At 49.5% G+C, this 13949-nt stretch overlaps 1 protein-coding gene across 1 annotated transcript in view; it reads left to right on the forward strand.

The window, feature by feature from the left end:
• PCSK6 (proprotein convertase subtilisin/kexin type 6) overlaps positions 1-13949 on the forward strand; it is a 179333-nt gene that overhangs the window by 131534 nt on the left and 33850 nt on the right. The window contains exons 14-15 of the mRNA XM_010843399.1: positions 5247-5435; positions 8052-8188. Coding sequence (XP_010841701.1) covers positions 5247-5435; positions 8052-8188 — 326 coding nt within the window. The remainder of the gene's footprint in view (positions 1-5246; positions 5436-8051; positions 8189-13949) is intronic.

Here is a 13949-nt window from a genome sequence, read left to right on the forward strand (position 1 = left end):
AGAGAGAGACAGAGAGAAAAGGAGAGGGAGACAGGGAGGGAGAGAGAGACAGCGAGGGGGAAGAGGGGGCCTCCTTGGGCATCTTGTGCAGACCTTTGTACCCACATGGGACTCATTTCCCTGCCCTCCCTCCTGAGTGGAAGGACGAGTCTACCCCAGTGTGAACTTCAGAGAACCTTGTTCACTGGGATTAAGTGCAGGCGTCCTGGTAAGTCTGCAGTGATGTCGGTGAGGTCGTGTGGGGTTGTGGGCCAAAGGCTTGGGTGTCCCTGGTCATGTGCAGGGCAGGAATGAAGAGTACCAACACCTCTCCACCCTCCTTCCCCCCACAGTCCTCCCTGGGGTATGTCCTGTCCAGGGAGATGGTCCCCCTGACCGTGACCAGAGGAGTCCCGGGACTGCCCTCTCTGCAGATCCAGCCTGTGCTCAGACATGGGTGTCATACCCACTGTGCCCTGGAGGACTGCTTAGGCCCCGCTGGTGTTCCTCTGCTGGCAGGCTCCAACGCCACCCCGAACCTGAGTCAGGCTCGGGCCAGAGGGGCAGAGGGCCAGCAGCACAGCAGAGAGGCGGTGATGGTGAGAGGGGGCAGGCTGCCATCAGGGACTGTCGGGGGAGCAGTCAGTCATTCTCTGCAGAAAGGCCATGCTGACCTCCTTGTCTGGACGCCGTGTATCCAGGGTCTGGCAGTGGAGGGACGGCAGCCTGTGTCTGTCGGCATCCCTGAAGTTCATGGAGTAGGCCGTGGAGCCACCAGGAGAGGCCGGGAGAGAGGCGCCCTTGGGAGTGGGGTGGTGAGGAAGGAGAGGGGCCAGGCACCCCCTGCTCACCAGGGGCCAGCCCTCCCCGCACCCCTCAGAGGCCAGCCCTTCCCCAACTCCTATTCGCAAACACTGATCTCCAGATCTCCCTGGGCCACCTGATTATAGCCTTCACCCACCCTACCCCGGAGCAGCCCCCGGCACCCACAGAACAGGCATCAGGGCCAAGCATGGCCGGGTGGCTGTCAGCGAGTGTGGAGTCTTGGCCCAGCAGGAGGGCAAGTCCCTTGACCTCACCGGGCACATTCATGTTTGAGAATGACTTGTCCAGGCCATAGAGGTGACACTGTGCAAGCATGAGTGGAGGCCCAGCCTCTGTTGTAACATGCAGGCACACAAGGATGGCATTCTTGACTGGTTTTGGGTACAAATGGTTTAAACCTCCTTAGAAGTTTCTGTCCACTAATGGAAAGTAAATAGGGTCATGACCAGTGCCATCTACCTGTGCAAAATTATTTTAAAGTCTAGGGGTGTCAGATAGAAAAGGGTGAAATGATACTTTTATAACCTTTCTGAAAGTGAAAATCAACCTTAATATAACTCCCGTGAATGAAAAAGAGTCCCAGCTTTTAAAAATCTTATCTGACCCATAGGATTTTCTAGCTAGCATGTCCCTACATCTTTAAAGACCCAGCTACAGTTGGACAGTTGATGACATCTGTGCCTCCCAACTCCATGCTGAAAGACAGCCAAGCAAGAGGAGTTGACCTGCTCGTCTTCGGTTTCAGCAGGTTTGGAAGGTTACCATCCAGACAGTGTGTAGTTTAGTGTGGCTCGTCTTTAATTAAAGAACTCACCCACCATGCAAAGATACTTCAAAACTAAAAGCTTTGACTCAGGGTTATCTCCAAAGCAGAACATCTATTTCTAGATGTTCAAGAATTAACTGTGCATTAACCACATGCTGTTTACTCTTCTGGTGTCTCGTTAAACCAGACCACATGTGATGGTCTTTTTATAACAGTTCTGCTTATAAATATGTAGTGGGTTGATGGGTGATGATTATCAGGAGCTTACTGTGTGCCAGCCTTTGTTCTAAGCACTGTGTGTATGGATTCACTCATTCAAAACCCCCAACACGGGTGTGAGGTTTGGAAATTATCATTTTTTTTTTTTTTTAATTTGGCTGCAGCCTCATTGCTGCGCAGGCTTTTGTCTGGTTGTGGTACATGGGCTTCTCATTGCAGTGGCTTCTCTTGTTGCAGAACACGGGCTCCAGAGCACAAGCTCCTTAGTTGTGGCGCACAGGGTTAGTTGCTCCACAGCTTGTGGCATCTTCCCAGATCAGGGTTGAACCCGTGCTCCCTGCAGTAGAAGCATGGAGTGTTAACCAGTGGAATGCCAGGGAAGTCCAATGCTCCCTGCTTCTGAGATGAATATTGGAACTTGAATGATACAGTTGTCCTTGTTGTTTTAGGAAGTCACCATAGACACTGGAGAGATACAGGCAAGGTTCCCAGGGGTTCTGAAACACTCTGGGCCAGGATGCAGGTCTGGGCTTGAAACTAAGCTGGGGAGGGGTCTTCCAGGTGGGAGTGCAAAGTGAGGCAGACTTGGGAGATGTTACAGGTTCAGTTCCAGGTCACTGCAATAAAACAAGTCACATGAACTTTTTGGTTTCCCGATGCATGCAGAAGTTACATTTCTAAAACACTGTAGTCTGTTGTGTGCAATAGCACGGTGTCTAAGAGGGCAATGTACCTACCTTAGTAAGAAGTACTTTACTGCTAAAAAGAAAAAAAAGAAGGACTTTTACTGCTAAAAAAAAAAAAAAGACTCACCATCATCTGAGCCTTCAGTGAGTTGTAATCTTTTTACAACTGTACATCAAACATCACCAGAACTTTATTAAAAGTGTGAAACCTTCAAAATCATTGAAGAGTTTGAAATATTGTGAGAATTGCCAAAATGTGACAGAGATACACGAAGTGACCAAATGCTTTTGGAAAGGTGTGGCTGACAGACTTGGCTGCCGCAGGGTTACCACAATTTGTAAAGCACGGCAGTGGAGGGAGGTCCCTGTGCTGACTGCCGCGGCCCCCCCAGCAGAGCGGAGGGGGCGGGGGGCACCCATGCTGCCCAGCTTCTCCTGCTCTTCCCCAACACTTGGTTTACTCGAAAACAGTTCTGCCTCTGGTTCTGAACGTCACTTGGATGCCCTAAGATTATAAGCACCGTGACTAGGTGAGTGTCTTGAATTTAGTAAATTGGGAACTTGTCTCTACAGATATATGAGCAATTAGATGGTGTCATGTGCTAGAGAAAGCTGAATGCAAGATCTAGGAAGTGGCTATGAGCCTTCAGGCTGGTCGCTGTTCCCCACCTTCCCTGAGAGGGTTGCTGCTGAGGGGCGTAGGATGAAGGAACACCTGGAGGGTCCAGCATTGAGTCTGGCACAGCTCAGCAGGAAGTGACACATCTCTGTCCCCAGAGCCCTTTTCCAGGAGGGCAGCTCCCACAGCTTGAATATCACTGGGTCTGAAGGGACCTCTGAAGTCCTCAGGCTCTCTGGGGTCCTGGAGAGATGGCTTTGTGCACAGATGACAGTTTCAGAGTTTAGTAGCAGAAGAACATTCTGAGTCATCTTGGGAGCTTTACAATCTTTCTAGATCAGCTTTTGTGATTAATGTGCAGCTTACCTGTGTTTGTGTTTCTGTGCATGATTTGACTGAAACCCTGCAGCTTCTGTGCTCAGCCCAGCCAGTGTGTGTACCCTCAGGGAGGGCCAGCAGCTGGGGTCCCCAAGAGACGCTGCCAACCTCAGTGAGGATGCCACGTGTGCTCCCTAAAATGTGCTTTCCTCTTGGGGCATCAGCTCCAAGGCCAGGCTGGGGAGGCAGCTGTGGGGAGTGTGGGGGTCTTTACTTCTGTTCCTGTACCCTGAGGTCAGGCCCCTCATCACTGGTAGTGGGGTTTCCTGGGTGGGATGCATTTCTAGGGCAGAGTGATGGCTCCCCATCCCAGCTGGCAGATGGTTGAGGGTGGGAGCTTGGTTATGACTTTTGTGTCTGTTTCACCCCTGTCTTGCTTTTTAGCTGAGGAGAGTGTAGGGTTGCTTAGTGAGTCTTCACAGGGGAGTGTCCACCACCCCCTTCCCCAGCACCCACATTGCCTCCTCAATGCAGGAGGTAGGAATAGTTTACCTGAAGATGAGTGAATGCCCGTGGGGCTGGGCGGGGCTGCTGACCACCAAACACTGACAGTAAAACCTAGGAAAAGCACTGGGAGAAGTAAGCAGCTCTGTCAGTTTACAACGTATACAAGTCATGTTTTCAAATATTTAGAGAGTCTCCAGAGGAATTACATCACTGTTTATAAGTGTTTTGATTGTTTTTTATGACTCAGGCCCTGTCGAGCCAAGCGATTTAATTCCGGAGACACTGAGCCCACACGGGAGCTCCCTCTGGGGGAAGCCCCCTCCCCAGAGGGAAGTCGGGCATAGTGGAAACATCGCTCCCCACAGTAGACTGAGTGCTGGCCCAGCGTCGCAGAGTTACTCCTGTGCTGCTGGGCAGAGCGTGGCCTTTCTTAAGCTCACAGGCCATCAGAGTGAGCTGTGCAGGTGCAGCACTGGCGGATGGCCTGGCCCGGCTCTGCAGCATTGTTAGGGGAAGGCTTGTCTGCTCCATCTGGGGAGTCCTGAGGGATCAGGGTATGGTGCCTATCCCCAGAGACCACCCCAGATGGTAAACACCCTTGGGTTTGTTCAGAGCACAAACTCCCTTGTGGGGTGGGGGGGCGGCCAGCGTTCCATCAGGACCGTCCAGAGCAGACTTCCTGTCCAGCCTCCATGAAGAGTCCTCTGGTCCAGTCACCGTGACCTCCACCAGTGACCCCAGGTCCCTTGTCCCTCTCCTCCTTCCTGGTTTCTTGAATGTGATTGTGGGTCCATGCAGACATCTGTGTCGGACAAGGTGGCTCAGGTAGATGCAGAGGACTCGGAGCCTCACATGTGTCCATGTGTCCCAGCTCTGCCCCTCCATAGCTCTATGACCTCTCTGGGTTAAATGGGTCGGTCCTTGTCAGTATGCAGGCCAGGGGCCAGTGCCCGGCATGTAGTCAGCTCAGAAAGTGTTTGCTGTTGTTAGCATTCGGCATCATGACCTGTATCCTCAAGGCCAGTCTTTGAGACAGAGTGATGGGGTTTTAAAGCCTCTCATACCCCAGGATGCTCAGGAGACTAGCTGGCCACACTGAGGGGGCCAAATTCTGGGTGTGCAGGCTGAGTCTGCGCAGGAAGACACTCTTTAAGTCTCTCTGAGCAAATCCCAGAATGATCAACCCCTTCAGGGCAGGTGATGTGACTCTGACAAGCGTGTCTAAGAGGGAGACACAAGGGGCTTTGGCCGGGAGGCCTGTCCTGTCCCCTGGTGCACAACTTAGGGGTTTGGAGCCCCACACTAAGCCCACCCCCACCCCTGGCAGGAGCATCCCGGTGGTGCAGACGCTGTGGACCACCGCCCTGACCACTGCCTGCGCCGACCACTCAGACCAGCACGTGGGCTTCCTGGAGCACGTGGTGGCCCGCATCTCTATCTCCCACCCGCGCCGTGGCGACCTGCAGATCCACCTGACATCCCCCTCTGGGACCAGGTCTCAGCTGCTGGCGAAGAGGTGAGTCCAGGTGGGCAGGGGCCGGGGGCTAGGGGATGGGGTCCAGAGGGGTGGCTGGGCGAGAGGTAGGTAGGGGCTGGGCGCAGCTCAGTGTCACAGGACTCTGCAAGGTGCCAGCGTATTGGGGGCTCTGGAGACACACACATGCAGCCCCCCAAACCTGAGAAATAGCCTCCTGCAGCCTAGCCTTCAGACATCCAGAACCTTTTCCACTTTTTCTATCACTACGGGCAGTGGTAGAGGCCGTGGCTGTCTGGTGGAGAGATGTGTGGCCCTGCTGGGCTCCCCCTCGTAGCACAAGGGTGACAGTGGTGTCTCCCCTCTGGAGGGGGCCTGGGCCACCTTTTGCACTTGGGGACTGGTGTGGGCACAAGCATTTGAGGATGCCAGCCGGCAAGCTGCAGCTTTGTGCTATTTTGCAACCAGAGTTGTTGTTAGAACTTTTAGACGTTTCCTTTAAAAATTCACAAGTCTAGTCTTCTTGAGAAATTGGAATCTGTCCAATTTTGTCCAGGCTTGCATGCTATGGGCAGACACTCACTAGAGCGGTCAGCGCCTGTCTCTGCATCAGCTGAGGCTGGACGGGGCTGCTCATCTCCCGGCCCTCTTGAGGTCACTTCTTGGGCATGGGCTGTGGGACCGAGAGACCAGAGCTTGCAGCCTGCTCCTCCATGGGCCAGCAGGCGCAGGGGGCTGCCACTGCTTCTTGGCTCTCAAGGCGTCCTGAGGTTCCTCCATCTCAGCTAGCAGAGTTATGAGGACTAGATGTGATGACCCAATGGAAGTGTTGGCCTATGCTCTGTGCTCCTCCCCTCCTGACTCCCACTCCTTGCTCAGGCCCAGGGTAGGAACCCCAAAATGAGAGGGCTATGAACCTGGACTCACCTGGTTCCTAGCTGCCCATGCCCTGGGTCACACTGAGCCCAGGCTGTCATCTGAGTCTTGGGAGTGGGGTCTTTCCAGGGCAGGCTGTCGGAGAAGGCAATGGCACCCCAAAATCCCATGGACGGAGGAGCCTGGTAGGCTACAGTCCATGGGGTCGCTAGAGTCGGACACGACTGAGCGACTTCACTTTCACTTTTCACTTTCATGCATTGGAGAAGGAAATGGCAACCCACTCCAGTGTTCTTGCCTGGAGAATCCCAGGGACGGGGGAGCCTGGTGGGCTGCCATCTATGGGGTCGCACAGAGTCGGACACAACTGAAGCAACGCAGCAGCAGCAGCAGGGCAGGCTGTGGGATTACAGCAGGAGTCTTTGTTTCAGGATCCAGTCACTTTTTGACCTCTCAGCTAAGATCAAGTGTGGGATCGATCACCTACTTTATTTTTGATCTTGCTTAATTCAGCGGCTTTTTCGGGTTTCTAGGTTTCTTTTTGCTTTGAGTAAGCGGATATCTTATGTCCCTCAGTCCCAGAAAGAGCTTGTCTTTATTCCACATTCACTGGGGGTAATATGTGAAGATCAGCCTTGACCTTGGTGGTTTCTTAGAAGAAAGTATCAAGTTTTCCCCTCCCCGCACTGTTTGTGTAGAGCATGCTCCCTTTGTAAACATTTCTGGACGGTGGACGTTTAGAGAATCCCCAACTGGGAATTGAGTCTGACATCATATGAAACATCTGAGTTTCTGATGAACAGTAAAGAGCCGCTACACATTAGAGGTAGAGAGAGACAGGTTGTGAAGGAAGAGTGAGATGAGGAGCCTGGAAACCTTTCTTCTCGGGGTCTGAGGGCTGGAGATAGAAGGTGCCCGTGAGCTGCTCCCTGTTTCTGCCTGAAGCAAGCTTGAGAAAGTGGACCCAGGCCGGAGGTCCAGCAGGAAGCCCCAAGGGGATCGGGCAGCTGTGGGGACCTGGAGCAGTGAGGCCAGTGCTCAGGGGTGTCTCATCTCCCCACGTGCAGCTGTGGGGACCTGGAGGGGTGAGGCCAGTGTTCAGGGTGTCTCATCTCCCCACATGCAGCTGTGGGGACCTGGAGGGGTGAGGCCAGTGCTCATGGTGTCTCCTCTCCCCACGTGCACCTGAGGGGACCTGCTAAGCCCTGGGGCCCAAGCGAGGGTATGTTCTCCCTGGGGCTGAGCAGTGGTTCACGTTCCTCATTCCTATCTTCTGGAGAACAATGCTGCTCTCAGACAACTTGAGCGTTTCCTTCACTCCACAAGTCGGCATTTCGGAAGGGCCTTCTCCGTGACACCCTTGCGGCTTTGCAGGAAGGAATGATGTGGCCCTGCTGCCATCACTTTCCAGTGTCCAGGAACTGGGGTCACAGCTCTGTGGAACCCTCCTGGGGTGGAGCATAGGGGCGCTTGATGGTGATGGAGAGAACCCAGGACAGGAGAGGATATTTCAGCTCTGCCAGTCACTGGAGGGGGGCTTGCAGCAGATCCCTGGGCCTGAGTCTTCATGTGAGAGCTAGGATGGGGGAGGAGCCCACCACTGATGGAGCCCCATCTCATGCTGGGCGCCACCTTTGCCACTTGGCTGCCTTCCTCAGTGAGAGTTTGGGGACCCGCCGAGGTTGAGGGTGCAGGCACCTTGCCGGGTGGTGCTGCACAGCCAGGGTCTACCCACCATCCCTTCTGGGCCCCTCTGGACTGACCCCGCGACTCCAATTGCAGACTGCTGGATCATTCCAACGAAGGCTTTACAAACTGGGAGTTCATGACCGTGCACTGCTGGGGAGAGAAGGCCGAGGGGGAATGGACGCTGGAAATCCAAGACATGCCATCCCAGGTTCGCAACCGGGAGAAGCAAGGTCAGTGGCTCCTGGGATGGTCCCAGCACTTCCTGTGTTTCAGCCCTGTGGTTAGCCCTAGACTTGACTCAGCCACAGTACCTCAACCACTCTTTGCTTTTTCTTAGAGGTAAAGTTTACATAATATAAATTTCACGGCTTTAATCATTTTTAAGTGTACAGTTTAATGGATTTCAGTACATTCATGGTATTGTGCAGCTATCACAACATCTAATTCCAGAACTTGGTCATCATCCCATGTAGGAGTCCCTACATGTTCAACAGTCACCCCACTCCCCACACCTTGCAACCCTAGCAGCGCCTAACCTATGTTCTATGTCTGGACTTGCCGCTTTGGGACATTTCATATAAAGGGAATCACAGTGTTGGTGACCTTTTCTCACTGGCTTCTTCTGTGTAGCATCATGTTTCAGGGTTCATCAGTATTATAGCCAGCGTCAACACTTCATTCCTTATTACAACTAACTACTCTCCCGTTGTATTGATGAACTGCATTTTGCTTATTCATTCATCACTTGATGGACAACTGGGGGTTTTTTCTCTCTTCATAACTACTAATAATATTATGAATATCCATGTACAAGTTTTTGTGTGGACGTGTGTTTTTAGTTCTCTGGGCTATGTACCTAGGAGTGGGATTCCTGGGCCATATGGTAAATCTGTATTTAACTTTTTGAGGAATTGCTGGGAAATTTGACAGTGGCCAGACAGTGGCCAGACAGTGCCTGTCATCAAGATAGGAGGATTTTAAGTTCCCTACCAGCACCCTCTTTTGTTATAACCATCCTAGTGAGTGAAAAGTAGTGTCTCACTGTGGTTTTGATTTGCATTTCCCTAATGATTAGTGATGTAGAGCATGTTTTCATGTGCTTATTGGCCACTTTATCCCTTCTTTGGGGGAAATGTCTGTTCAAGTCATTTGTCTACCTTTAAACTGGCTTGTTTGTCTTCTATCATCAAATTAGAGGAACTCTAAATATTCTGGACACTAGACCCTTATCGAGGAGAAGGCAATGGCAACCCACTCCAGTACTCTTGCCTGGAAAAATCCCATGGACGGAGGAGCCTGGTGGGCTGCAGTCCATGGGGTCGCTTCCAGTCGGGCACGACTGAGCGACTTCACTTTCACTTTTCACTTTCCTGCATTGGGGAAGGAAATGGCAGTCCACTCCAGTGTTCTTGCCTGGAGAATCCCAGGGATGGAGGAGCCTGGTGGGCTTCCGTCTATGGGGTCGCACAGAGTCAGACACGACTGAAGCGACTTAGCAGCAGCAGCAGCCCCTTACCGAACAATGAGATTTGCAAACCTTTTTCCCCAGTATGTGGGTGGTTTACTTTATTAATAGTACCCTTTGATGCAGCCATTTTTTATTTTGAGGAAATTCAATTTATTTTTTCTAGTTTTCCTTCACTTTTAATATCATGTTGAAACTACTGCCTAACCTGAGATAACGAAGCTTGAAAACTGTTTTCTTCCAGGAGTTTTATAGTTTTAGCTCCTTGGTTTAGGACTTGGGTCTGGTTTTAGTCACTTTTTGTGTGTAGTGTGAGGTGAGAGTCCAAGTTCCGTTTTTTTGTGTATGGAGGTCCTGTTAGCCCAGCACCATTTTTTGGAAAGACTGTCCTTCCTCAGAGCAGTGTAAATAAACACCTGCCTTCTAGCTCTGGACTTGTCTGACCTGCTGGACGTGGGGGACGGGAACAGTCCCCTCAGTGTCCAGAGCGTCTGCCCAACCCTGCAGTGGCCCCTGGGGCGGGTTCATGTGTGTGAGCTCCACCTGTAGAGACACCACTCTTGAGGTGGCCTTTGTGGGAACAGGGTGTCCAGTGAGTGTTGACAAGCCACACACCCTGCTCCCCGTGCAGGACAGGAACAGGCTCCCCAGTCTGCCTTCCAGATAGAGCTAGCATTGGTTCCACTGGCTCTCTGCACATAGAGGGGCCAGGAGGGGAAGAGTGAGGGCCAGGTCCTAAACCATGCAGGTCAGCGTCGTGGGGCCCCAGACAGTGACCTAGGACAACCAGGGGCTCCCCCGATGCTGACCCCAAAGCCCAGGAGAAACTCGGGCCTATGAGCCACCTTGAGGATGTGGTCGGTGCTGGGCATGCCATCAGGTCAGGGTGGCCCCTGGGTACCGGGTCTCCACTGGCCTCAGGGCCAGGAATGCAGCAGCAGCACAAAGTCACCCTGTCAGAATTTTTGGCCAGTCCTTCCTCTCCCGTAATCCCTAGAGCCAGTGCGTGGGGCACAAGACTGTGGGGCAGTACTGTGCATTTCAGTCCCCTCCATCCTCTGCATCTTAATTGCTTAAGAAAGAAAACAACCAATTTACTTCAGGGCTGTGCTGGATGACAACACTCCACGAGTGGGACTAGACCCGGGGCTGGTTGAGTAACAAGTCCTCAGATGACTCCCTTCCTCAAACAGTGCTCACCTCCTGTCATTCTCAGCCTGGTATGTGTCGTGTTTTAAAACTTTTTTTCTTTCACCTGAGGAGGAGATTGTTTTCCTCCTCAGTTCCTAGGCCAAAGAAACGGTGTGTCTTCTCCCAGGGTCATTCCCTCTGCAGGCCAGGTTAGGAGTGCAATCGAGTACAAACCCCACTCACAGCTGGGTTGCCTCTGCCCTTGGCACTTCAGTTGATCCCTGTTCAGCACACCCTTATCAGTACCGACCCAGAGGTTTCCTTCATTATCCCTGTGGCCAGTCTTCACATATCTGGCTTTAGGATGTTTGTGGTTGGGTTTTTTTGCTTTTAAGTGTTGCAATTAGGAGATAAAAGTCAAATGAAATAACAAAGGCTAACGGATGCCTGGAACCTGGAGCTTCACTGTGCACCAGGGTCGGGGCTCCATCCTTCTCCCTGGCCTGAGGCTCCAGGGGATACTTGACTTCTGAGACCTCACTATGACCCACAGTTGTGGACTTGGCCCTGTATTTTTTTAACTCACCGGAGCTCTTGAAACACAAAAGGCACTTAGAATAGATGGTTATCAATCTTCATGAGTTTTTCTATATACTCTCTGCCTGGCTTCAGTATCATTGATAAATCCATTCTTAACAAATCTACCATTTTAACACACTCACAGCAAATATCACCTTGAAACTAAGGGATGGAGGGTTGCTCAACTGAATGATTATGAAGTTTTCTGAAAGAATAGACTAGGGAAAAAAATTCTGAAAGATTAAATGCAGATATTTAAACGTTTTCAAATTATAATAATTAAAAAGCTGTGGCACTCGTTATTAGATAAACGCAAATCAAAACTACACTGAGGTATCCCCTCACACCAGTCAGAATGGCCATCATCAAAAAATCGACAATGAATGCTGGAGAGGAGATAGAAAGAAGGGAACTCTCCTGCACAGTTGGTGGGAATGAGAATTGATACAACCACTATGAAGAACAGCATGGAGATTTCTTTTAAAACTAGGAATAAAACTACCATATGATGGAGCAATCCCACCACTGGGCATACAACCCTAAGAAAATCATAATCAAAAAAGACACATATACTCCAGTGTTCATTGCAGCACTATTTACAATAGCTAGGACATGGAAGTAATCTACATGTCTATCGACAGATGGATGGATAAATTAGTTGTGGTACATATACACAGTGAAATATTACTCAGCCATAAAAAGGAATGCCTTTGAGTCAGTTCTAATGAGGTAGATGAACCTTGAGCCTGTTAAGAGTGAAGAAAAACAAATATCATATATTAACGCATATGTATGGAATCTAAAAGGTACTGATGAACCTGTTTGCAGGCCAGCAATAGAGATGCAGACAGAACAGACTTGTGGACACAACAGAGGAAGGAGTGGGAGGGGCAAATTGAGAGAGTACGATTGAAACATATACACTGCCATATGTAAACAGATAGCCAGTGGGAAGCTGCTATATAGCACAGGGAGCTCAGCTCAGTGCTCTGTGATGACCTAGAGGGGTGGGATGGGGTGGGAGGTGGGAGGGCACTTCAGGAGGGAGGGGACATAGGTACACTTACGACTGATTCATGTTGTTGTATGGCAGAAGCCAACACAGTATTGTAAAGCAGTTATCCTCCAATTAAAAATAAAATTTTTAAAAACTGTGGCATTGGTGCCAAAATAGACAGATGAGGCAAGGGGACCACAGCTGAGCCATGTAGACACACTGAGTGCAGTGTTTCTAACTGGTGGGGCAAAAACAAAGTGTTGGATAAAAGCTATTGACAGTTGGTGCACCATTTGGAAAGGAAATCATCTTGGTGGATTTATACACATACAAGTAGAAACTTCTGTTTGGCAAAAGATACCATAATATTAAAATCAGAAAAATATTTACAAAATATTCTGGATAAACTCGAGTAATTCACAGATGGCCTTTTTCACTTCTCTGTAGCCCAAGGACTGCACACTGTTTCTGCGAGGGGCTTTCTGGTCTCTGTGCCAGCAACTCAGTTCTGCCGTTTGAGTGCAAAAACAGCCACAGGAAATACACAAATGAAGACCATACTTGTCCTAACAGAACTTTACAAAAGCAGATGGGATATACCTCCTGCCTTGTTCTTTTTTCTCAGGATGTTTTGGTAGTTCTGGGTCTTCACCAGTTCCATATACATTTTAGGATTATTTGTTCTAGTTCTGTGAAAAATATTATGGGTAATTTGATAGGGATCGCATTCAATTTGTAGATTGCTTTGGGTAGCATGGCCATTTTAATGTTGTTAACTCTTCCAATCCAAGAGCATGGGATATCTTTCCATTTCTTTGAATCATCTTCCATTTCCTTTATTAATGTTTATAGTTCTCAGCATGTAATTCCTTCACCTTCTTGGTCAGGTTTAGTCCCAAATATTTTATTTTATTTTTTGATGTGATTTTGAAAGGAATTGTTTTATTTTTACATTTCCTCTCAATATTTTATTGTTAGTGTAAAGAAATGCGACCAATTTCTGTATGCTAACACTGCAATTCTACTACCTCACTGAACCCGTTTATCAGTTCTGATAGTTTTTGGATTTACTAAACTGAACCTTCAGGGTTTTCTATACATAGTTCCATGTCATCTGCATGTAATGGCAGATTTACCTCATTATGTCAAGGACTTGCTGTGAGAATGAGCAGACTCTAAGGGGGGGTGCGCTCAATTACAACCAGGACTCAGGCCTTACAAACTGCTCTGCCTACCCACCCACACCCCAACTCCTTGTTATTCCAGTAGCCAGCCCCTCTGAGCAGAGCCTTGACTCTGCCCCAAGGACCAGACTTCACAATCAGGAGCTCTTATTTCAGTAGTTCATTTCTTTAATTCTCCACTTGGAGGGGTAAAAGTCTAATCACCATTGGTTTAATTGCTTATTTAATAAATCAAACTACATTTTTTTTTTTTTTACTAAATCTTGCTCATCAGTAAACAGTCATCATTTGAGTTCTCAATATGCTAAAAATTGATTTTTCCAAGGAAGATAATTAAACAGTATTTGGTATAAAAAATTCCTATACATAGGCAGGAAGACACCTTCTTCATGTCTAACATCTCAACTCCCATGGTTAGATGACTGCAGACAGACAGTATATAATATTAATGTTTTTTATATTAATATATAAATAATCACTAAGAAGTCTAGCAATCTCACAGATTGCTAAGAAAGATGCAAAGCTTCCCACTAGAAAAATAGGCAGAGAGCTTAAAAAAGCAATTCATAAGAAAAGTGACAACCAGTCAACAAAAGCTGTTTCCCTGGTGGCTCAGGGGTAAAGAATCTACCTGC

Source organism: Bison bison, unplaced genomic scaffold (genome assembly GCF_000754665.1).
Source record: "Bison bison bison isolate TAMUID 2011002044 unplaced genomic scaffold, Bison_UMD1.0 scf7180017864181, whole genome shotgun sequence".
In the NCBI taxonomy this organism is placed as follows: Eukaryota; Metazoa; Chordata; class Mammalia; order Artiodactyla; family Bovidae; genus Bison; species Bison bison.